The sequence below is a fragment of the Garra rufa genome, chromosome 8 (genome assembly GCF_049309525.1).
Source record: "Garra rufa chromosome 8, GarRuf1.0, whole genome shotgun sequence".
NCBI classification, from domain to species: domain Eukaryota; kingdom Metazoa; phylum Chordata; class Actinopteri; order Cypriniformes; family Cyprinidae; genus Garra; species Garra rufa.
In genome coordinates, this window is record NC_133368.1 from 17,388,092 (window position 1) to 17,415,423 (window position 27,332).

General features: G+C 35.4%; 1 protein-coding gene across 1 annotated transcript in view; it reads left to right on the plus strand.

Moving 5' to 3' along the window:
* myo3b (myosin IIIB) overlaps positions 1 to 27,332 on the plus strand; it is a 141,752-nt gene that overhangs the window by 75,361 nt on the left and 39,059 nt on the right. Inside the window, exons 24-27 of the mRNA XM_073845037.1 lie at positions 15,818 to 15,897; positions 16,275 to 16,295; positions 21,946 to 22,023; positions 22,431 to 22,636. Coding sequence (XP_073701138.1) covers positions 15,818 to 15,897; positions 16,275 to 16,295; positions 21,946 to 22,023; positions 22,431 to 22,636 — 385 coding nt within the window. The remainder of the gene's footprint in view (positions 1 to 15,817; positions 15,898 to 16,274; positions 16,296 to 21,945; positions 22,024 to 22,430; positions 22,637 to 27,332) is intronic.

The following is a 27,332-nucleotide window of genomic DNA, read 5'->3' on the forward strand; positions in this document are numbered from 1 at the left end:
AATTCAAATCGCGATATGGACTAGTGTATGTGAAAACTGAAATGCAAAAAAAACGTTTTAATATGAATCCGATATGTTCCGTTTGCCTAGCTGTATGTATGAATGATGGAGACGAGCTGTTACTACACGCATACTGAAACACACGTGACGCTCCCGGTAATTTTTGGCATTTTCATCTCACATGAACAGATAAACTCAATCTCCCAAACTGCTGTGAGTGTCACTTTTACCGTTTCATTTGAGAAAGCTAGCATCATATCATACTGTATGACACAGAAACTTCACGGCAACCTGTCAAAATAAAAGTACGGTGTAACATGTAATGGGCTGGGTAGGTGTTGACGTTAAAAAAAACACAATCTAATAGGTAGAAAAAATAATTTCATTGTTAGTTAGTTAGTAAACACAAGTACATCTAATTGAACATAATTTATTTTCATCAACAAATTATCATAGAACAGCTTTATGAGCTTTATGATCCATTCTCAAAGACTTTAAGTCATTATTTGGGTAGCACACATATTCTGAATGCCTTCAGTAGAATTCAAATTAGCCATTTTAATCTAGATTAATCTAGATTAAAAAAATTAATCTATGCCCACCCCTAATATATATATAATTTTTTTTTAAAGAAAATGACTTATCACTAGATAAGTCCCTTATTCCTCCGCTGGGATCGAATAGAGACCTTTGAAGATGCATTGAAACTGCAATTTGGACCTTCAACCCTTTGGGAACCATTTAACTCCACTATATGGAGAAAAATCCGGGAATGTTTACATACACGAATGCATGACCTACAGTTTCAAATTGCATGTAGTCTTAACAGTGCTTTAGTTTATGCTCAGAATTTGGCAGTACATTTTAATCATATTTAAAAGACAATAGAAGTAACTAACTGCATTTATTATTCTTTTTATAATACATTTTTATTTAATTGTTAATAACCTGCATTTAAATGCCAGAAAATGCCAGTATATCATATTAAAGTGTATTATTTCTGTAAAAAAATACTATTTTTAAAAGTAAAATGCTGGGTAAAATAGTTTTAGATTAGCGTATCATGCCACTGGTAACTACCTCCAATCTGATATCATTGATTGTACAAGTACAGTGTGCAGTCTTAATCATTTTTCAAAAACTTCTGTGTTAAAGGCATTAAAAACTCTTTTAAAAGGCGTCTTAACACACTTTCATGTCTAAAACTTCAAATTTGCCTCAAAGGCCTCAAATCTGTAACTCAGAAAATGAAGGGCATGAACTGCTCAGTGTTGTTCTAAGAAATGTTACAGTAATGTTATATTAATAATATAACAATAAGTAATACGTTGCACAGATGTCAGATGTCTCTTCAAACCTTTGAAACTGCAGAATAAACATTGGCGCCCATTAGAAGGCCATGATCTGAGTTCAGGTTTGGGTCTGGGGTTTAGCCTGCAATCCATGTGGTGCTGTTTTGTCAGAGGAAATGGATTATATTTGCATGAACAAATTCCCCTAAAGCCAGAGCTCTTGTGTGGATTTGGGGGTTCGATGTGTTTAGTTTGGCCCTGTTCTAGAAAACTCCATGGGGCTTTTACTGCAGGCCTGTGGCCACACTGCATGTATATGCTCCTCTGTGCGGCCTTCCAGTGGATTTGCATAGAACATCTGTGCTTTAGAAACAGAACCGTATGGTGCTCTGGTTACTGTCAGCTAGAGATGGTCGCTCTTGAGGTCTCTGGAGAGGAACTGATGGTGTTTTTGCTGTATAGGAAATTGCTGAGTACAGAATGGATTGTTGAGCAGTTTGTACATATGGACCGAACGAGTCGAGTCAGACTGGCTATTGACATTTACATGTCTAAACTTAGTAAGGTCTGAATGTGATTAGAAAAACTCCAATACATTTCTTTCATATTAAATTAGTTCCAGTGAATAATACAGAATATTTTATTTAAACCAGTAAAACAAACTTAAAGAAAAAAAGCTTTTTCACAGGTTGTTCTTATTCAGCCTTAGTACCATTAAAGGGATAGTTTACCCAAATATAAAAATACAAAATCATAATATTTCACTCTCATGTGGTTCTAAACCTGTATGGCTTTTGGACAAGGAAGAAATATGAAGTAATGTTTATTAGAATATTCTTGCATTCGTGTACTCTTGATTTTCTTTTCTTTTTTTCCCTGTTTATGTCATTTACCTTACTTCCCATTTTAATGCCTATTCATTGAGAAGGTTATTGAAAAATTCAAGCAGACGAGGAACGAATATCATTAATCATTTCCTAACGAGGCCACATATTAAAGGAGAATTTCACTTCCAGAACAAAGGAAACATATCAGGATTCAGGATTTCTCTCCATCAGTTATTCTCTAAAAAAATCAATTTATATTCTTTTTAACCTCAAATGCTCATCTTGTCTAGCTCTGTGTAATCTGTTTATTCCGGTTCAAGACAGTTAGGGTATGTTGAAAAACTCCCATTTCAATTTGTCCTCCAACTTCAAAATCGTCCTACATTGCTGTTTTACCGATTTTTCGACCTACCCTGGTACACGCAGAGTTAGACAAGATGAGCATTTAAGGGTGAAAAGTATAAATATTGCCCTTTTTTTTAGAAAATAACTAATCATTTCACTAAATAAGACCCTTCATCCTCGGCTGGGATTGTTCAGAGCCCTTTGAAGCTGAATTTAAATTTTTTAAGTTTAAACTCGCGGGGCACCCTAGAAATCAACTATAGTTAGTCTCCAAGTTAAAGACTTCAGACATGACTCGGACTCCAGTGACAAAGACATCAGACTTAACTCGGACTCCAGGTTAAAGACTTCAGACTTGACTCAGACTCCAGGTTAAAGACTTCAGACTCTGTTCGGACTCCAGCGACAAAGACTTCAGTCTTGACCGGGACTCCAAGTTAAAGACTTCAGAATTGACTTGGACTCCAGAGACAAAGAATTCAGACTTGACGCAGACTCCAGGTTAAAGACTTCAGACTTGACACTGACTCCAACGACAAAGACTTCAGACTTGACTAGGACTCCAGGGTAAAAACTTCAGACCTGACTCGGACTCCAAGCTGAAGACTTCAGACTTGCACTCTGCTGCATATGGGGCCAAAGAGGGTGTCTGTCAACCATCGAAAGCACCTAAAATAAGCACACTGGTATTGGAACTGGACTTTGGGGCGATGGAAGAAGTCACCTGGTTCCATGAGTCTCGTTTTCTTTTACATCACATGGATGGCCATGTATGTGTGCACCATTTACTTGGGGAAATGATGGCACTAGGATGCATTGTGTCACAACGACAAGCCGGTGGAGGGAATGTGATGCTCTGGGCAATGTTCTGCTGGGAAACCTTGGTCTTTTGGTTATTTAGAAATTCTTTTTACCCCTAAGCAAAGTACAAAAAAACTTTGTTGTGAGTATATTGGGTCTTTAATGTATTCACTGGGGAGTATAGAAGATCCTAGATCAGTCATCCTATTCAGTGTTGTACTCTCACAAGTATTACACTATTTCAAATAGCAGAACCACTTTTTAACTTCAGCTTGACCTCGGGGCAGCGCTGTGTTAGGTCGACAAAATCCCTTGCTGCTTTTCCGACTGTGATATTGGGTCTTAGTCACACTAAACGGGCCCAGCAGACCATCTCCTGATTAAAGCGACCCACATACAAGAACCCAAAGCCCTTTACAGTGGACAGAACTAACGCGAGTCTCAAACGGACAGCTCAAACCGCCTCTGGTCAAGCGCTGAACGGAAAGAGAGGGGAGATGGGGGCAGGGCATCGCGGACTGGAACAATCACGTTTGCCTGCTTACCGAGCTGAGTTTCAAGTATATTTCATATTTATTTAAAAGAGCAGAGAGCGTCTGAATAAGAGATGAAGTATAAGGAAAAGCCAGGAGATACGAAGCCGCTTTCCTCAGCAGAAGTCAGCTCGTGTAGACTGCTGTCTGACAACTTTGATTGTCCCCTGTGCCGACAGCTCGTTCCTGGGCTTCACACGCGTACGCTGGGATGAAAGGTGTCATACTGAAGCAGGGATTGCTTTATAATCCAGGGCACATTGACTATTCTGGTCAATAGAAAGGCAACACAAGTGGCAGCTTGGGCCGCTGTTCTCTGTGAGAATCTTGCTGGGCTTAATTTTCAAAGTGAATGCACAAGGCTTTCTTTCTCTTTTTTCCCCGTCTCCCGTTCGGCAGCTTGTGTCAGAAGCACATGTGAGGAGAGATGCTGGGTGTCATCCTTTTTCACAGGCCTGTGACTTAACAGACAGATTGACCTGATGGGAAGAATACGTGTGCACACACACAGAGATTTCCTTTCATTGTGTCCTGACCTCTCGTCTTCTCTCGATAAAAAATGTACTGCTGTTCTGAAACACTTCTTTTAAATTATTTTGCTAAATGTATTATTGAGTTAGTCTATTATTTGAGTACATTTTTACCAAAACATTAGTTAACAAAATAACTATAATAAATTTGTGCTATATTTTGCGTTCATAGCTGCGTTCATAGCATTCATTTCAGAAATGTGTGTGAGCCTTGTGTGTGAATGTAAGTCAGAATGACAGAAAATTAAGTCAATTATTCAGCTGGAATGTGTCTTTGTGAACAAAGGCAGATGTAATATTGTGAAAGTGTGTATGCATCATAGTGATGATGTCGATGTCATGTGACTTTTTGACTGGGGGATTCGATACAGCCCCTTGAGGTCTCTGAAAATCAGATGGCATCTCTATAGTCTATCCTTTCCTAATTTTCTCTAATCTTTGCCCTCTTTGTATGAACATGTTAAAAAGAGGCGATGATCGGGAGAAAACGTGTCATATGAGCACAGAAATTATATTCCAATGCTATTTCATTCCAACACTTTTTGCACGAAAGGATGTGCAAAAACACACTGTTTGAATGTTCAGTTGTAGTGTACTTCAAATATTGAAAATATATTTTTAAATGCAGATAATATAATATTAATTAAATGAAATGCCACATTTTAATGACTACTCTCTTAAAAATAAAGGTGCTTCACGAGGCAATAGAAGAACCTTTTTTGTCTAAATGGATTCATAAAGAACCTTTAACATCTGAAGAACCTTTCTGTTTCACAAAAGGTTCTTTGTGGCGAAAGAAGGTTCTTCAGATTATAAAAAGGTAAAAAAGAGATGGTTCTTTAAAGAACCTTTGACTGAATGGTTCGTCGTGGAACCAAAAATTGTTCTGCTATGGTATCGCTGTGTAGAACCTTTTAAAGCACCCTTTTTTATAGAGTGTATGTTTCTTTAAGACACTTAATATACAGGTCCTTCTCAAAAAATTAGCATATTGTGATAAAGTTCATTATTTTCTGTAATGTACTGATAAACATTAGACTTTCATATATTTTAGATTCATTAACACACAACTGAAGTAGTTCAAGCCTTTTATTGTTTTAATATTGATGATTTTGGCATACAGCTCATGAAAACCCAAAATTCCTATCTCAAAAAATTAGCATATCATAAAAAGGTTCTCTAAACGAGCTATTAACCTAATCATCTGAATCAACTAATTAACTCTAAACACCTGCAAAAGATTCCTGAGGCTTTTAAAAACTCCCAGCCTGGTTCATTACTCAAAACCGCAATCATGGGTAAGACTGCCGACCTGACTGCTGTCCAGAAGGCCATCATTGACACCCTCAAGCAAGAGGGTAAGACACAGAAAGAAATTTCTGAACAAATAGGCTGTTCCCAGAGTGCTGTATCAAGGCACCTCAGTGGGAAGTCTGTGGGAAGGAAAAAGTGTGGCAGAAAACACTGCACAACGAGAAGAGGTGACCGGACCCTGAGGAAGATTGTGGAGAAGGACCGATTCCAGACCTTGGGGGACCTGCGGAAGCAGTGGACTGAGTCTGGAGCTGCATTCCCCAGGTCAAGCCACTTTTGAACCAGAAACAGCGGCAGAAGCGCCTGACCTGGGCTACAGAGAAGCAGCACCGGACTGTTGCTCAGTGGTCCAAAGTACTTTTTTCGGATGAAAGCAAATTTTGCATGTCATTCGGAAATCAAGGTGCCAGAGTCTGGAGGAAGACTGGGGAGAGGGAAATGCCAAAATGCCTGAAGTCCAGTATCAAGTACCTACAGTCAGTGATGGTCTGGGGTGCCATGTCAGCTGCTGGTGTTGGTCCACTGTGTTTTATCAAGGGCAGGGTCAATGCAGCTAGCTATCAGGAGATTTTGGAGCACTTCATGCTTCCATCTGCTGAAAAGCTTTATGGAGATGAAGATTTCATTTTTCAGCACGACCTGGCACCTGCTCACAGTGCCAAAACCACTGGTAAATGGTTTACTGACCATGGTATTACTGTGCTCAATTGGCCTGCCAACTCTCCTGACCTGAACCCCATAGAGAATCTGTGGGATATTGTGAAGAGAAAGTTGAGAGACGCAAGACCCAACACTCTGGATGAGCTTAAGGCCGCTATCGAAGCATCCTGGGCCTCCATAACACCTCAGCAGTGCCACAGGCTGATTGCCTTCATGCCACGCCGCATTGAAGCAGTCATTTCTGCAAAAGGATTCCCGACCAAGTATTGAGTGCATAACTGAGCATAATTATTTGAAGGTTGACTTTTTTATATTAAAAACACTTTTCTTTTATTGGTCGGATGAAATATGCTAATTTTTTGACATAGGAATTTTGGGTTTTCATGAGCTGTATGCCAAAATCATCAATATTAAAACAATAAAAGGCTTGAACTACTTCAGTTGTGTGTTAATGAATCTAAAATATATGAAAGTCTAATGTTTATCAGTACATTACAGAAAATAATGAACTTTATCACAATATGCTAATTTTTTGAGAAGGACCTGTATATTTTAAAGACATTAGAAATAATTATTAAGTAATTATGTGCTTAGGTCATACTTAGAAGGGTCAATAAAACATTTAGGTTTAACTAACTGCATTTAATATGCATTTACTGTAAACAAATACATTTTCTTTTTAATTGTAAATAACAGTACACTTTGTAAACTAAACTGTAAACTGCAGTCTACTAAAAATCTACTTCTTTTTCATTGATCAGTTCTGATCGCACACAATGCCGCTTAAATGTTTAAATGTTTAAATTTAAACAGTTCCATTGCTGTTCCAAAAAAAGCCCTGCTTTACAAGGAGTAAATTAAATGTGCAAGACAAACGAAATTGATATCATAAACTGACATTTCAAAATTTGCATCTGGGAACAGAATATGGAGGAGCTCTGGCAGCGTGACAAGCTCTGACAGCAGTAAAATTATTTGATAGCTTTGAATATGTAGCAATGTATAATTCAAAAGAAATTTTAAAATAAACATAATTGTAATTTATTTAAAATGGACAATGGTTAAGAAATAATACAATGACTAGTTGAAACTTTAAACTATTGTATTGATAAGTATCAGTATTTTTATGTAAGGATGACACTTACACCTACCTGAACCCATGTAGTTACCTTATACTACCCTGTACTTTCTTAGGTAAGTACAAAGTGCAACCAACATTTTTTAATGTGATGAGATGAATGTGTTTGCATAAATCATGAAAGAGAAATACACTGGGTTATTCATTTTTCATTCAGGATGTCTGATTTATTACAAGGCACATGGAGTAATTCTACTACTTTCTTCAGTTATCTCTTTAAATTATAAGTATGTGAGTAGAAAACCTACTGTGACGGGGGAGAAATAATGTTGTGCTTCAGGGTTAAGCTTATAGATTTAATTGGAGTTGGGGTAATTAGAAAACCCCATATTTGTCATACAATGAATATTTGGAGGTTGCAGAAGCAAATTAAAATGTTATATGGACATATCATGAACTGGTATGTGGGTGTCAAAACATCAAGAAGTCATTATGTGAATAAATACATGCATACAGAGGCACTTCTCCGCTCTGTGTGTGTGTGTATGTAAGTGTGTGTGAGACAGAGAATACTGTATGTGTGTGTTAGTGTGCGTAGGTGCGCTATAAGCTGACTTCAGGGTAGATCCCCTTCATCAGACCATGATGTGTGTGTGAAAAGCGTGAAAATGCACTTATGCATTGCATGCTTGTTCCACTCACACTAATTCATTTTGACAAATGTCCTTTAATAATCTGCTCTGACAGATATGAGAGAGAGAGAGAGAGAGAGAGAGAGAGAGAGAGAGAGAGAGAGAGAGAGAGAGAGAGAGAGAGAGAGAGGCAGGCAGAGTCTAAGACAGACAGGAGCAGAAAGAGAAAGAGTGGTGGAGGAAAAATGACAGGCAGAGAGAAATAGATGTTTAGCAAGCTGTCATGTGACCTGACAATATTGTCGCAATTATTGTCGCAAAAATTGTCACAAAAATCTCTGCAATGATTTCAGTAACAGTCCCTTTTACCCCTGTTCCACCTGTAAAATAACCATTATTTTAGCTTTTAGAGATGTGTGAACAGCTGTTTTGACGTAACACTATTTACAGTAACACGTGTCTCAGTCAAAAATGTTGTCAAATTGGACAGACAGTAAAACTAACATGCTTCTCTTCGTCATGGAGGAAAAATGTTTTCTGCAAAAAATGTTTTTTGTTTTTGCAAAAAATCATCTATTTTCTAAATTGTGACCCTGGACCACAAAACCAGGGATAGGGGTATTTTTTTTTAACTGATATGTATGCATCATCTGAAAGCTGAATAAATAAGCTTTCAATTGATGTATGAAAATATTTGGTCTAGATACAACTGTTTGAAAATCTGTAATCTGAGGGTGCCAATTTTTTTTTTTTTTTTTTTTTTTTTTTTTTACTTTAAAGTTGTCCAGATGAAGTTCTTAGCAATGTATATTACCAATCAAAAATATGTTTTGATATATTTACAGTAGGTAATTTACAAAATATCTTCTGACTGGTTTTGTGGTCCAGGGTCACAATTCATGTTATTGCTCAATATTACAGTAAACCAGACTTTCCTATGGTGATGTATGCAAGACTTATCCAATAATTAGCAAATCATCAACAAAAAATTAACAATCAATGGATAGAAACAAGTCCTGACCTACATACTTTATTTTTCGATAATCTGTTTTACTTAGATGTACATCTAATTGTAAAAGAAAAGATTTGTTACTGTCCATTACATTGCGAATTTTACAATTCTTCAGATGATTCTGAAGAATTTTAGATGATTGACATCACAGAGTTTACCAGCATATTGGTGCTGATATGTGAATGACATCGTAAAGCAATACTCCACCTAAAAATGAAATTCTCAGATGTGTATGACTCTTTTTAGAAAAATTATCCATCTCTGTAGATCCACACAATATGCAAATTAATGGGTGACCGAAAGTTGACATTTCAAAAACCACACAAACCAAACATAATACAGCAACCCATATGACCTAAGTTGATTAGAAAACTACTAATATTTGAAACTTCAGAAAGTATAAGTCATCGCTTCCAGCCACATGTTCATTAATAAGAATGTTGTGAAGTGCTATGTCAGCATCTTGTAAAGCATGACTTAAGTGTGTTCTATATGGCTGACCCCTAATAGTCGACTAACCATTAGTCAAAATTTTATTAGTCACTTAGTCGCAGAAAAAAAGTAAAAATCCACAGGAAGTGGTGAAGTCACGCAGTCCGTGACGGACAGATCTATGTGGTAATATAGTAGGACATTCAAATGCTCACCTAATTCATCTAATTCATCAACCTCAAATATGTCTTACCATCTGAAATATGTAAGTAGTAGCAACTTGGCCACTCAATCTAATGTTAACCTAGAAAAATGTGCGCTATTCAAGTGTCTGTATTGAGTGTGGAAGTTGAATAGTAGCTCGCTTACTGCATGCAGTCACTTGCTCTTAAAATACTCCCTCATTTTTGGTCATACAGATAAGAGTAATCTTTCAAATAAGACACTTGATTTAATATTGTACACTCACAATAACAACAAAACGTTGTGCTTTTGTAAAATGCTTTTGTAGTGATTAGTCAACTAATCGCTTATGATGAACGACTACTAGTCAACCAGAAAAATCTTTAGTCGAGGGCAGCCCTAGTGTTCTGAAGATCATGCGATAAATGAAATAAAGGAAGGATACACATCATCCTTCACAATATGCTGATGTTTCCGTCAGCTTGCCGAAACCTATGGTTAGAAATTTAAAAAGTTTAAAATAGTAGTATTCTTCTTAAACATACACACTTATCATTTCCTTCAGAAGTTGATTATCAGCTTGATCCATATGGATTACTTATAATAATTTACTTATTAATTTACTGTAAGCAAACAAACATTCTGTATCATAGAATAAACCTATTGTAACATCCAAATAAATCGATTATGCGTCTTTATGCCATCACAAGCTGCTTTTGATATAACACATATATCAAAATATATCGATTATATATTAAATATCAATTAAAAATATTGAATATATCAAATAATTTAAGCAAATATAATCACATGTATAACAATCAATGCCATCTTATGATGTTCATAAAAATAATTAATTTAACATGAAGAAGAAAAATAATCTAGTGGGGAAATAGCTGTGCATCATATAAAAAAAAAAGTACAAAAAAAATTGCATTAGTTGCTTAGTCGCAGAAAAAGAAAATGTGTGGAAGTGGTGAAGTCACGCAGTCCGTGGTAATATAGTACATCGGGCAGGACATCCAAACGCTCACCTATCATTCATCGACCTCAAATATGTTTTATCATCTGAAATATGTAAGTAGTAGCAACTTTTAACTTAACCTAGAAAAATGTGCGCTATTTTGTGTCTGTGCGGAGTATGGGAGCTGAACAGATGGAGGAGCCAATGCGATCATTTGCTCTTAAAATACTCCCTCATTTTTGGTCATACAGATAAGAGTAATACATTTTTCGAAGAAGACACTTTTAACTCACATTCACAATAACAACAAAACATTGTGCTTTTGTAAAATAATGAAAGCTTATAATGAACGACTACTAGTCGACCAGAAAAACCTTTAGTCGAGTGCAGCCCTAGAGTTCTGAAGATCATGCGATAAATGAAATGAAAGCACTAAAGATGGTAACTTTATCACAACCCATAAACATCATTCTTCACAATAGGCTGATGCTTTCGTCAGTTTGCCGAAAACTATGGTTTGGAATTTAAAAAGTTTTAAATAGTTGCATTTTTCTCAAACATACACACTTTTCATTTCCTTCAGAAGTTGATTATCAGCTGGAGCCATATGGATTACCATCATGGTTTCTAAAGCATCAGCTTTTGGCTTACTATCCACTTGCATTATATGGACTTACAGAAATAGGTTGTTTTTAAAAATGCTCATCTGAAGAAACAAAGTTATTTAGATCTGAGACTACATGTGAATTTTCATTTCAACCATAAAAATACAATAAGTCACTGCTTGTATGAGCAGCAGATGTTGAAGACTTACCAGGGTGATTCAACAATTTAACAATTTACAGAGTAAATTTACTGTAAGCAAACAAACATTCTCTCTCACAGAATAAACCTATTTTAACATAAAATAGCTGTACAACACAAGTTGCTTTTGATATAACGAATATATCAAAATATATCAATTATGCATTATATATCAATTAAATATATTGAATATATCATTAATTTAAGCAAATATAGTTAATCACACGTATATCAATCAATGCCAGTTTATGGTGTTCATAAAAATAATGAATTTTAAATGAAGAAGAAAAATAATTTAGCTGGAAAAAAAACTGTAAAATAAAAGAACAGCAAATAAAATTGACCGATTTTAGATACTGGTTTTAGACTAGTGGGAGCCTGTTTTCCATTTTGTAAATGCACACGATGAGATGGAGCACTGGCTCCGGCTCCAGCACCTATCAGTGGAAAAGAGTTACACATAGAGCCATCTACCAGTGCTGCGTCAGGGTTGTGACTACAGCAGAGACAACATTTACCAGCAGCAGCCTACATGTGTAATCCCATTGGCAGGAGCGTGGGATTCCTGAGCTATAGTTAGATCTGAAACAACTCAATTAATCCCTGACAAATAGAGCAATTAAACGTGATCTGCTCTGAACGCTGGGAAGCATGCGTGCTCATTCACACGAGACGGTCATTACGAAAGCAGCGTGGCGATGGGAAGAAAAATGGTAATTGTTTTCTTGACTTATTGTTTGTTTGTTTGAGTCTGTGACCCATTCTAATCTGTCATCTGGCGTATTACTGGGGCGCAGAGTACAAGAACAACAGATGTTTCATTTCCCTAGATTCCTTAAGACTTACACACACACACACACACACACACACACACACACACACACACACACACTGAAGTGCTGCAGATACAGTTGCGCTCTGCTTGGCGTTTCTGCGGTGGGTATTTTTCTAAAGGTGTGTGGCACATCTGTGCTGCCATTGTTTATTCATGCGCCGGAGCCTTTGAAACGTGCTAAAATGCTTCCCACTCATTATAAAACTCCTGCCACCCATGGATTAGCACTTTGATGTCACCAATCCGGCTTCAAAGGCTCCTTCAGTACCATTAATCAGAGTTTAGTCTCTGAAGACCCAGCCAGGGAAAACATTTGGACATCTTGTGCAGAAACTTTTGAAAAGCTCAGACGGTGCTGCATATGCAACAGTGAGGTTTCATATCCCGAAGACGTGTGTGTGTGTGTGTGTGTGTGTGTGTGTGTGTGTGTGTGTGTGTGTGTGTTTAAAGAAGAGAGAGAGAAGAGGAGAAGAGAGAGTGTAACCACAGAGAGAAAGAGAGATGAGAGACAGTGACGGCTCACTCTGATCCTGAACGCTCTCAGCACTGGATACTAGACAGTGCATAGGTCACAAGGTCACAACACAGGCTCCCTTGAGGCTGCCTGTTAAAGGTTTTTTGCCTTTTAAAAAAGTTTTACACTGATTCCCCATATTACATCACAAAACACTGATGTAGTTCAATTAGAGGGTAAATGAAGGCCATTGTCTGCTATATATACTCTACTGGTCTAGAAAGGTAAAGGACTCTTGTGTTGGTTTTACCAGTTGCAAGGGGAATAGTTTTATTACAATGAGCCATTATAATAATGAAAGTTTTAGTTTGTCATTTATCTTTTTTATTAATATTATTTACAATTGTCAAGATGCTTTTATTGTGGAAAAGTACACTTTAACATTTAAATTTAAAAGTAAAAACAGTCCTATTTGCAAAAATAACATTTAAGTACAAACTGAATGTAATTTTTGGACATTTCATTAAATGTTATTTACTGAATCATTTTTTTTTATTTATAGGAGTGCCCATTTAAGTAGGACTTAAAGGGATAGTTCACCCAAAAATGAAAATTTGATGTTTATCTGCTTACCCCCAATGCATCCAAGATGTAGGTTACTTTGTTTCCTCAGAAAAACACAAACGAAGATTTTTAACGAAAACCGGTGCAGTCTGCCAGCCTTATCATGGACATGGATGGGCACCAAACCTTTAAAAGTAAACAAAAACATGCACAGACAAATCCAAATTACACCCTGCGGCTCGTGATGATACATTGATGTCCTAAGACATGAAACGATCGGTTTTTCTGAGAAACTGAACAGTATTTATATCATTTTTTACCTTTGATACACAGCCACGTCCATCTGTAATGTGCACGAGTTTGGCATCAGTCACGTCACATGAACACGCGCTCTGTCGTAGAATACGCGAACGCCGGAAGCGATCTGTCGCATGTATACGACACTCATTGTTTACACAGAGCACAGAGATTGTGGGTATAGCGGCTATTCAAAATGGTAATTACTTGCGCGTATCCTGATTGTTTAAACCGATTTAAAGCTAAAAGATTACATTAGTTTGCGCAAACTCATCCGGGACTTTTCACTGATTTCCCCTTACGGCATTTGCACATGACAGATGGACGTGGCTGTGTATCAAAGGTAAAAAATGATATAAATACTGTTCAGTTTCTCACAAAAATCGATCGTTTCGTGTCTTAAGACATCAATGTATCATCACGAGCCACAGGGTGTGATTTGGATTTGTCTGTGCATGTTTTTGTTTACTTTTAAAGGTTTGGTGCCCATCCATGTCCATGATAAGGCTGGCAGACTGCACCGGTTTTCGTTAAAAATCTTCGTTTGTGTTTTTCTGAGGAAACAAAGTAACCTACATCTTGGATGCATTGGGGGTAAGCAGATAAACATCAAATATTCATTTTTGGGTGAACTACCCTGCTGAAAAAACCAGCATATGCTGGTTTTTTCAGCAGGGTATCCCTTTAAGTACATCTACATATGCAATTTAATAATTCTGTTGTCTTTGAAATATCTTTTAAGTGTACTGCTGAATGTACTGACAGGCATTTATGATGAACTAAAATTTGTAATTACACATGGTGAAATTTAGTAAAAATGTATTAACTTGAAGTGTAATATAACACTACAGTTAAACATACATCTTTAAAACATGACAAAAAAAACATTAAAACAATTATTCTAATGTGTTTAATAAAGTAAAATAAGTTTAAAATTTTTATTTGACATTATTACAAAGTGCACTTTAAAATGTACAACCCTCTGGTTGTGTTTGGGTCAAATTGACCTGGAAAACATTTTATTTTCCTGAAAATACTAGTTAACGTTATCGCATTGGACTCAAACTTCCTGACTTTGTTCACACAGGGTATAAGTACTAAAATAAGTATAAGCGTTATTTTTTGGGGTTTAAACAATATTAAACAAAAAATTAAAACAGTTTGCACTGTTTCTCACACCAGTGTGCTTTAATGTTTAATCAGGAAGTTTGCTTTTAAATGCTTTTATTTTGTACAAAATTGCAAAAATCCAAAAATGACCGGACTCAAACAATTGCTTATAAATCTTTCACTTTGGTATATTATCACCAAATATTGGATTCATTCTTTTTGTCAACCTGTTTTCTTTCATAAAAAAATATTTTTTTTTTGTACAAAATGACTTACTGATTAAATATTAAAGCACACTAGTGTGATGAACAGTGCAAATTTTAATAATGTTGTATCTCATATTGTGAAAATTATTAATAAAAATGCCTTTTTCACTCAAAAATGAGGTGCTTACTTTCAGATAAATGAGGCCTATGATTAATCAGATGCAAAAAGAAACACAAAACCAATCCTAAATGAAAGAAAACAAGTTGACAAAAAGATTAAATCCAATATTAGGAGATAATATAGCATAATGAGAGATTTATAAGCAGTCGTTTGAAGTCCGGTCATTTTTGACCAGGAACATCAAAGTTGTGACAGGAATCCGAACACAACCAGAGGGTTAAGTGTGTCAAGAAACAGTCACGAAAGTGAATTTTCTTTAAGTATATATAAAAGTATATATATCTGATTTCATCAATATTATATTATGGGCAGGGGCATTTTTTTAACATCTCAAGTGCATACAAAAAGCTTTCTCACGAGAGTACAGAAACAGCAGCAAAAAAGTAATGCTATTATAAAATCGTGGTATTATTCACCTCAACAATCAAAAAATTTAATTAAATTAAAAATAAAAAAAGGAAAGAAAGAAAGAAAGAAAGAAAGAAATATGTTTGATTACTACTGGCTAATGTTGTAGTGTTGCAGACACTGTAGTTATTATTATGCATGATGGAGCAATCTGCATGTAAGGATCAAAATCATAGTCTTCGTAATTCTAGTCTAGTCTAGTCTAGTCTTTTGGCTGATATCCTCCAGGGTTCAAACATGCATTGTTTGTGTTGCAATCTCAGGTCACTACACTACCATACTGTTTTATTCATTAATGCTTCAGAGAGGGAGGATTGATGTGTCCCTGATATGTGTTTCTTCTTTTGCTGAACAGGTAACCTGGCCACATCCAGAGCAAGAGTGACGGCAGCATCCAGATCTCTGCCTCCACAGCTCAGCAGCGGGAGAAATAAGGTCTGTGCTGCTCACAGTCGTATTTACATTCAGACAGTCATCATAAAAAGATCCCATTCTTTTTTATGTACGTTTCAGATGGAAATTAACATGAATTATCACATATTTCTGTCATTTTCTGATTTTTGGACAGTTTTCTCTGTTAAGCTGACAGTTTAGTATAAACTCAAAGCTTAGTCATTCACCTTGGTGTTACTTCATCAGCCACATGATAATACTTTTGCAACAGCTATAAATATATATTACAATTGATGTTATTTTTGCCAATGCATTTACTCCAGAACATTTCTTGTGTATATGGTTTGCACCTCTGTTCTTCACTCTTCTCTGCTTTTTATCTATTATCTGACTGTCTGAACTATCCTCTCTCCTCTCAGTCTCCTAAATACCTGTTAAAGGTAAGAATCTCTTCATATCTGTCCTTATATATTTATTAGCCTCATATTTTCTAAAGCAATTTTCACTACTTTATGTTCTTTTTCTGGTTTGATATACTCTGTGAGCTAATGGAATAAAATGTAATATCTCTTTTTTTTTTTTTTTTTTTTAAAAACAATAATCCTGAGACTATGAATCAGTGTTTCAATTTCAATCAATTTGAGAATCGTCTTTAAAACAGCCACATCCTATGCTTTTTAACCTATTAAAAGTTTACTTATAATTGTTAAGAAAGGTTTTTTTGCACCAAAAACATTTATAATTTAGTTTTTCATTGCTATTTTTGACCTTCTCTATGAGCCTTAGAATCGCAAGACATCAAAACGGGATTTTTGTATCTTTTAGTTCATGTCTTTTAGCTTTACATTTGCATTTAGACATTTAGCAGAGACTTTTATCCAAAGTGACTTACAAAAGAGGACAATGGAAGCAATCAAAATCAACAAAAGAGCAATAACATGCAAGTAAAATTATTAAATTGTTGTCTTGTTTTCAGAAAAAAAAAACAAGTCAAAATTAAGTGTGTTTTTGCTTGAAACAAGCTAAATAATCTGCCAATGGGGCAGGAAAAATAATCTTGTATTCTGTTTGAAATAAGGTTTTTTTCTTACCCCACTGGCAGATTAATTTGCTTGTTCTAAGCAAAAACTCACTTAATTGTGACTTGTTTTTTTCTGAAAACAAGGCAATCATTTTTACTTGTCTAGAAAATCCTTCTTGATTTAAGAATTTTGTGATATTTTGGCTGCAAACAAGAAAAAAATTGTGTATATACTGATTCAAAGTTGTAAATGAAACAAAGAAGTTATACAAGAAAATATACTCTGAAAAATGTCTTTGAAACAATTTTTACTTAGAAATTCCTAGCGAATTTCACAAATATTTACCAAGAAATGGCAAGTAACATTAAAACGTCTGAAATCGCATTTTCTCATAAATGTATTCCAATAATCTTTGTTTTATTTACAACTTCAGAACATTTATTTTTACAGTGCACTGTTTCTAAATACTTTAAAATTCCATGTTTAATTCAGTGTGCTATACTCTTAAAAATAAAGGTGCTTTAAAAGGTTTTTCAAGCGATGCCATAGAGGAACCATTCAGTCAACGGTTATTTAAAGAAACATCTCTTTCTTACCTTTTTCTTTGCCTTTACTTTATAATCTGAAGAACCTTCTTTCGCCACAAAGAACCTTTTGTGAAACAGAAAGGTTCTTCAGATGTCGAAGGTTCTTTATGAAACCATTTAGACAAAAAAGGTTCTTCTATGGCATCGTGAAGCACCTTTTTTTAAGAGTGTATTGCCAATTCATTGTAAGTATTTTTGAAAAGTGTTTTTCAGTGCAATTAAAGTTTTTTTTTCTCTATGAAATTCCTTTAAAATAGCAAAGCCCCAGGTGAAGTTTACATTTTTCGAGATCTAGCACAGACAGGACTTCATAAAGCTTGATTTGCTGTGGTAATGTGTCTTGACTACAGTGCTGAGTTGCTGTTCTTGTGGAGGAAAACCCTGGAAAATTATTTCTTCCTTTTCCTCTGTGCTGTGTTCAAGATTAAAACAGTCCTGCAGACTACCTGCTGTATCAGAGAGATATAATGAGACATTGGTGTGCAGATCCCAATTAATTGGTTTCAGTTAACATTGCAGATACTTTAAACGGCTTCAGTCACAGATGAGACACTTCACAAAGCTCTGCTTGTAAGCAGAAGTGGGACAGATGTCTGATTAAAACAGTGGGTTAGTTCGATTGTCTCTCAGTCAGGGTTCATGTCCAACCCTTAAGTTTCTCATAAAGATCACACACACCTGCCTCTCCACTCGCAGATGAAATAGAATATTAAGACACACTTTGCTGGTATAGACCTGCTTTAAATTATGTATCACCTTGATAAATTCATGAGGACTGTTGTAGCGATGGCTGTTATACACATCATATCTTGTCCTTGTTAGGAACAGTTGGAAGTTGGATCATGCTCAGGGATCTGTGCTTGGGTCATAATGTTTTAAAGTGCTTGTTTTGTGTCTTTGTCGTCTTTTCTGTTATTAGTATTGTATAGCAGTAGATTCATACAACAACGCTTTACAATTAAAAAAAAAATATATATATATATATATATATAGTTATATTTACACGAGTTAACATGAAAAAACAATAAAAAATACTTCTAAAGCATTGCTTAATCTTAGTTAGTTGTAATTTCAACATTTACTAAAACATTAGTTAATGCATTAACTAATTTTAGCTAATGGGATCATATTGTGAAGTGTTACCAAATGTGTTGTCAAGTCAAGTCTCATTTATTTGTATAGAGCTTTTAATACAATACAGACTTTTAAATCAGCTTAATAACCAGACAATAACCGTATTGCAAAATTAATGGCTAAACTCATGTCACACACACACACACACACACACACACACCTACTGTCCTACAAATAGATATATGGTCACTCTGTATTTTAAGGTCCAAATCTCCCTATTAACAAACCAATAACTACGACTTTTACCTCAATAAACTCCTAATTTGCTGCTTATTAATAGTTAGTTAAGGTAGTTGTTGGGTCATTCTATGGAAATAATCCATTTTTTCTGTCCCTAGCCTTTATAGAAATATTACACTTGGAAAAACACTTTAGGGTTACATTTTCTTTAGATTTTAAAATAAAACAATGTGTTATTTGAACAATTACACCTTCTTGAGCCATCAATGTGGCAATATTTGTTTTTTAAATAATGATATAGAATTCCAAGCCCCACAAAACTGCTCAAAGGGAGAGTGCTTTATTTTGAAGACAAAAACAGGTTTTCTATCATTTAAAATACAATAATATATCCATAACTATCAGATATACATTCTTCAAAATAAAGGTGCTTCATGATGCCAAAGAAGAACCTTTTTGTCTAAATGGTTCCATAAAGAAGCTTTAACATCTGAAGAACCTTTGACTGAATGATTCTTTGTGGAACCAAAATTGGTTCTTCTATGGCAACGCTTGAAGAACCTTTTGAAGCACCTTTTTTTAAGAGTGTATGAATTAAATGGCATAAAAAAACAAAAACAAAATGCTCAATAAAAATGATAAAATATATAATGAAAGTATGGTCCCCTGGAGTTGTGTCACTGGTGTTACCGTTTAACAAAAAACATTTTGAAATAAAAATTACACTCATGACCTCACTTAACTTCCTCCTTCCTATTTCCTGAAGATCTTTGAAGAAAGACCCAAGATAAGTCCACTGTCTCTTTTCAGTTATCAGAAATGTTCTCATTTATCTCATGGTTTCATATGAAGCTTTTAGTTGAGGTCACTGGTATGCATACATAACCGGAGACGTTTTTTGCACCAAAACATTTATAATTTAGTTTTTCATGACTATTTTTGACCGTCTCTATGAGCCTGAGAATCGCAAGACATCTAAACTGAAATTTTGTATCTTTTAGTTCATGTCTTGGCTTTAAAAACATCTAAATTGGCTAATGTACACCTACAAAAATGACAAAATGTACTTTTAGTGGATGTAAGCATTTGAAATTAAAGGTATCTCTTTAATAGGAAAGTGGAACAAAAAATATCGATTGTTCATACCTTGCAATGCAGATTTTTTTGTCCATTCTGGGGGCGGATTCACAAACATCTTCTTAAGAAATAAATTAAGAAATTTATTTAGATAAATTCTAAGAAGTTCGTAAGAATGTCCTTAAGTGCAATTCTTGAAAAATTCTTAAGATGTTCTCCAATATGTTCTTAAGAACATCTTAATTTTTTTCTTAAGAAGAAAATTATACATTTATCTGAGTGAATGCATGGCTGAAGACGCATTGATAAACTCACACTTCAAGGATTATCTTTTTTGCGGTTCAATTAAATCTCCCTATCTGACTCGTTTTTGTAGAGTTGCTACTGAGTTTTGATGTAAGCAAAAAGTAGGCTAATCATGACCGATCATTGTTTACATTATCAGTCATCGCTATAATTTCAGAGAACTATTGCTCATCTCTATTAATAGTCCTAACATGTATTATATGTAGCTAGTAGTGTTGCAATGCTTAAATATAACAATTCATTTGAAATAACCTAATAAATTAATTAAATAATTCTTACTATTTGGGATTTAAGACAAGTCTTGGGCTATCCTAACTTTAAGAAGTTATTCAAGATGGTTTTTAAGAAGATTCTTTTCAATAATTTGAATTTTCTTACATTTTGTCTTAAGAACAATCTTAATTAAAAAGATATGAATATTCTTAAAACAATGGGAATACAAAATATTCTTAACTTTTTTCTTATTTTAGGAAAAAAAAAAAAGGCAGTTCAGAAGAAATTTCTTCTTAAGAATGTTTCGTGAATCTGGCTCCAGATCTCTAAATTGAGATCCCTCCCTCAATTCCACCTGCCACTGTCCTGACCAGATTTATTGTTAAAAAAACTAGAATACAAATGGATTAAACTACTTAATTTAGAGTGTATACCATCACTGACAACATGTGGTTTGATACCTTTCTGCAGCCATTTTGTAAAATGCATTTTTCATGAAAATTGTCAATGGTGTTACTGTTACTGGTGTCACCTTCCTTAGGGGTAAATAAATGCACAAAAAAGATGAAAAAAAAAAAACAGATTAAGCTGTCATTTAAGTATATTCATAATGTAATAATGGGGTCTAAGTTTAAATGTTAGAAAAAGAAATAATTTTTAAAAAATCTTGCCATACCAAAAGTGGACATTTCTGTAGAATGACCTTGTTGAGTTTAGGTATTGGGTAGAATTAGGGATGTAGAATATGGTCATGCAGGATATGTGACCCTGGACCACAAAACCAGTCTTAAGTCGCTGGGGTATATTTGTAGCAATAGCCAAAAATACATTGTATGGGTCAAAATTATTGATTTTTCTTTTATGCCAAAAACCATTAGGAAATTAAGTAAAGATCATGTTCCATGAAGATTTTTGTAAAATTCCTACTATAAATATATCAAAATGTAATTTTTGATTAGTAATATGCATTGTTAAGAACTTAATTTGGACAACTTTAAAGGTGATTTTCTCAGTATTTTGAATTTTTTGCACCCTCAGATTCCAGATTTTCAAATAGATGTATCTCGGCCAAATATTGCCGTTTCCTAACAAACCATACATCAACAGAAAGCTTATTTATTGAGCTTTCATATGATGAATACATCTCAGTTTTGTAAAATTTATGACTGGTTTTGTGGTCCAGGGTCACACATGCTTTATGAGTATAACAGCCAATATTTTAGTAATATTTTATTTATTTATTTATTTTTTAAGACTTTTGAGTTGTTTACCTTGACTAATACTGTACCTATGGTGCATTGTTCTTTTGTCATTGTTTTTTTAACAAAAAAAAAAAAAAAACCTCCCTGTAGTTGCATTGTTGTTTGTAACCTATATTAGGAAAATGTGTGTTAACATCTGTCATACATGAACAGGAAGGTTACATGTTAATTTAGTCTAAAACAGAATACAATGTGTTCATTTTCTGTTTGCTTAGATGTATGTGTGTGTGTGTGTGTAAGAATGAGTGTATTGGTGATTTTCACATTTTCTGCATATAGGCTACGCTAAGTGTGTTTATGTGTGTTTAGGTGGACACCATGGAAATGATGCGTCACCCAGAGGAAACCACTAATATGAGGAGACAGACAGTGGCATCTTATTTCAGAGTGAGTCCTTAGCCCCTCACAACATTAGTTTTGTGCTATGTTGTTCTATAATAATGCATTATTATATTGTCACTGTTGTGAGAAAGTAAAAAAATCTGTGTTTAATTTGGGAAAAACTTTGTACATTGGACAGGGTGCTTAACTGGATGATTTGTCACCATTTTTTATTATTATTTTTTATTTCCTCATTGCAACAAGTACAAAATCTGCCGACTGTACTGTCAACGGTTAATAAATGTTATGCTTCAATTATACATCAAACTACTTGTAACTACCTTAAACTACATGTTTCCCTGTTTTATGGACCATGTCTTGTCACACACAAAGCACAAAGTTAGCCAGGATTGTCCCTTCAAAAAGTAGGTACATGACGGTCCTGTTTGTAATTGTGTGTGTGTCTATTTCAGTACTCTCTCATGGACCTGCTGTCTAAAATGGTGGTGGGAACGCCTCATTTCGTCCGCTGTATCAAACCCAATGATGACCGACAGGCTCTGCGCTTCAACAAGGAGCGTGTGATGGTTCAGCTGCGTTACACCGGCATCCTAGAGACCGTCAACATCCGCCGGCAGGGCTATTCTCACCGGATACTCATTGAGGAGTTTGTTAACAGGTAGAAAACAGTCACAGAGTAACGTAACGCTGACAGAATGAGTGTTGCGCTTGTCCCGCAGGGCCTGAGAAACAACGAAGATCACACAAAACACAAGCTGCTAATGAGAGCGGGAGGAGAGAGATTAGGAATGACTCAATGAACACGACATCCTGAGAGAAGACTGACGATTCGCAGCAAGTCAGAGAGAATATTGTTGAGTTAACTATTTGATGCACTTCACAAGCTGATTCCTGCAGTTGCAACATCTAGTTATTTAATTACCATTTAATTAGTGGTTCTTGCTGGTTACTACTGCTCATATTTAGGGTTAGAAACCAAATAAACTGTTAAAGGGTTCACCCAAAAATGTCATTCCAAACCTATAAGACTTTTGTTCATCTTTGGAATACAAAAGTTCTTCATACAGTGAACTACCAGTAAAACTTGGGACCAAAAAAGACTTGACACTTTGACCTGACCCTGTTTTGTTACATACCTTTCTATCAAAGATATCTGACATTATCAAGATGAATTTGTTCTGACACAGTTTAAGTTTAACAGTTCTTTTATTACCATTTTCTAAACTATAGAGAATAAACTGTGATGATGTAAGAAATGTTGAAGATGTCTGAATAAATTTTGGTTTGACTGTAGTTGTTAAGTTTAGGTATGGGTTGGATTAAGGGACCTAGAATATAGTCATACAGAGTATAGCATTAATAAACAGCCAATATACTTGATATGCATGCTAATAAGCAAGTAGTTAATACTTAGAACTGGTCCCTAAATTAAAGTGTTACAGATCATTTTAATATTCTCTAATTTGGTTCTTGTGTGTCAAGCAAGCACGGTTTAAAATATACTTAAATACACAAAAGTGAGTACACCCCTCACATTTCAGCAACCATTTTAATATATCTTCTCAAGGGACATAGAAATGAAACTTGGATATATTTTAGAGTAGTCAATGTGCAGTTTGTATAGCAGTATAGATTGAATGTCCTCTGAAAATAATTCCACATACAGAGGGAAGGCATCATGTTCTGCTTCAGAATGTACAGTACATAATGGAATCTATGTTTCCCTCAAAGAACCGCAGCTCCCCAGAACCAGCAGCACTCATGCAGCCCCAGACCATGATGCTACCACCACCATTGACTGTAGGCAAGACACAATTTTCTTGGTACTCCTCACCAGGGCATCGCCACACATGCTGGACACCATCTGACCAAACAAGTTTATCTTATAGTCTCATTAGACCACAGGACATGGTTCCAGTAATTCATGCTCTTGGACAGGTTGTCTTCAGCAAACTGTTTGCGGACTTTCTTGTGAGCCAGCTTTAGAAGAGGCTTCCCTCTGGGACGACACCTACGCAAACCAACTTGTTGCATTGTGCAGAGTATGGTCTGCGCACTGACAAGCTGATCTTCTACTTCTGCAACTTCTACTTCTGCTTTAAAGCAATGCTGGCAGCACTCATGCATCTGTTTTTTGAATGGAACGCATCTTGGAAAACTTCTGTGTGACCCAGCCCACTGTAGTGAAACTCGGTTTTAGGGTGTTACTGAACCTCTAATAGCCTTGACCATCTTTGTGGAGAGCAACAATTCTAATTCTCAAATCCTCAGAGAGTTCTTTGCCATGACATGATGTTGAACATCCAGTGGTCAGTATGAAAGAATTGTACTTAAAGCACCTAATTTGAACTGCTCTAATACAAGATACACAACTTTGTATGGTCCTTCAAGCAGACAAAAGTATAAACATGATGAATAGGACATGTGGCTTTGCATGGTTAAACAACATAATGTTGTTATCACTTAGGGTGTACTCACATTTGTTGCCAGCTATTTTGACAATAATGGCTGTATGTTGAGTTTTTTTCAGAGGACATTAAATCTATACTGCTGTACAAACTGCACATTGACTACTCTAAAATATATCCAAGCCCCCTATCTCTCCCATGTCGCTTCCTGTCATATCTGATCTGTCCTAAAGGCAAAAATGCCAAAAAATAAATCTTAAAAAAAAAAAAGAAAACATATAAATGTAGTTTTAGCTTAGTTATTGACTGTAATTCCAGCTCCAATTTATATAGTTTGTTATTAAAGGTGGTCATAATAATTATTTTATCCTACAAAGATGTAGAAGAAAAAAAAAAAAAAAACGTATGGACTCCAAGTCCAGACTTCATCAGTTATGCAGTCAAAATGACATTATTCCGGGGGTTCCTGTTGGACTACAGGAATGTTATTAGATTTAATTAGCTGAAGCTCTTGGGCTTCATGAAAAGAAGGAAAAAAGACAGACAGACTGACGGTTAGAGAGATCAAAGAGTGGAGAACGCTCCATGAGTGCATATTGAATATACCCACCTCCTCTGGTGCTCCCTAAAGCTCCTGGGAAACTCACGTTGCAGGTTTATTATCTCTATATTTTGACAGAAGAACGAAGACCATAATCTTATCAATAATAGGTCATTAAGCCTCTGAGAATACAAGTGATGCTAAATTAGACTCTGGTTGAGTAATTAGTGGTGAAGTGGTACTTTGAAGGGGCGGAGTGAATCCGCTGAAAGTTTCTCAGCTCGGTTGGAAATTCATGGTCCAAATTTACTTTTCTGAGGCTTTGGGAATCACACTTCATTTTCCATAAACTTTTCTTGCATTTTCTTTCAAGCCATCCATCTCTTTCTCTCGTGGGCCGTGAGATGGTGGACATGTAGGTCAGCTCTTTTACATAAACATCCCAGACAATTTCTCTGCGCTCAGAGGGGCCGCTCAAACGCAAGACTCTCGCCGGCTTTTTTTCCCGTCATCCTTTTGATCACAGAAGTGTCCTGATTATCCGTATTTTCCCCAGACTTCCCCGACCAGTTCACATAAAAAAAAGAGAGAAATATTCTGTGACCATTCTGTTTTGCGCTTCCTTAGTCGGACAACGTCTAGTGCTCTTCCTGCTTGATCCACACTGACACACTGACTACGTAAAACCAGTTTCTGTATGAAGAAGTGGATTCAAACAGATCTTTTTGGAAAATCTTCTCTGATGTTGTGAAGGAGAGCTCTTTGTATTTTCTACCAGAGACATAACAGCTATCAGGAGCATAATTATGAAAGACCACGGTTCAAGTGGAATCAAAGGCAGTATTCTTTCTTAAACACAAAGGCTGATATCTTCCTCTTCAGAGTGAGTAAATACCCAGGATCAACCGCAAGCTTCAGATGTTTCTATGAGCCTCATTTATGAGATTCAGGCCAGTTTATTTATAGGCAGGTATATTCAGAAGTATAACTGAAGGCCCCTAGACAATAACAACAAGGCAAGAATAGCCCCGTATTTAGTGATTTATCAGAGAATCAGGTGACGCTTTACCTTTCTGACCATCAAAGGTTTTTGTAGCAGAAAGATTTTATCACTGGAATATCTAGAGCGATCTGGGGAGATAGTATCACCATAGTCTTTTATCTTCTCTATGTTCTGTGCAAAACAGTCTTAGAGGTGAAGTGTGTAAATTTTGCTTCTCTGGTGGCACCAAATGGAACTGCAAAAATAATGACTGGCTGAGTGCAGTATGTACTAAATTTAGTGAATGGTGTCAAATTGTATTTTATATATTAATAATTTTGAAGTGCTGCAACCATGACATTTTTGTTGGCCAAAATCTAAAAATGAGTTATCATTTTAACACTTCTGGGTTCTATCTTCCTGAATATAGGCACACTGCAAAAAAATGCTTTTCTTACTTAGATTTTTTTGTTTTGTTTTTAGCCAAAATATTTAAAAAAAATCTTAAATCAAGAAGGATTTTCTAGACAAGTAAAAATAATTTTCTTTTTTTTCAGAAAAAAACAAGTAATTTTAATTCAAATTAAGTGAGTTTTTGCTTAGACAAGCAAAATAATCTGCCAATGGGATAAGCAGAAAAATCTTATTTCAAACAGAAAATAAGACTATTTTTCTTACCCCATTGGCAGATTATTTCGCTTGTTTCAAGCAAAAACGCACTTAATTTTGATTTTGACCTTCTTGATTTAAGAATTTTTAGATATTCTGGCTGAAAACAAGAAAAAAAATTAAGTAAGAATTTTTTCTTTTTAATTGGTTTTTGGTTAAATGCCTGAAATCTTTTGTGGTTACCACAAACTCAAGATAATTTCATGTTTTATTTACGCATTATATATACATTACATAAAAAAAAAACTTTCACCTGTCTTAAAAAAGGCTTCTATGGCTAAATGGGACAACAGAGGTTGTCTGGGACATTAAATGTCATCACGACAAACAGGCAAATTCATCTACACACTATTAGCTCTAGCTTTTACAGCCTTGTTTTGTTTAAAATCACACTCTTGCAAACTAGTCTCAAACTCAAACTTTAAATAAAGACTGAAATAGTTTTTCAAATCTTAATGGGGATGATTTTGAAGTCATTAGACTGTTGTGCAGTTCATTTATAGCCTACGTTTAGCTTTTTACTTTTGCAGATAGTATTTTAAGAATAAAAAAATAGATGTCCTCCATAAAACTTTTGTTTAATACAGTATGATCAGTCAAGTTAAATACCTAGTTCTGCCATGAAAATCTAGATAGCACAGGCTGATGTGTTGTTAACGTAACTGATGATTTCACAGAGTTATACGACTTGGCACAAGCTGATTGGTTCATGTTGCATACACAACCAATGAGCTTGCAGCTATTTAAATGGCTG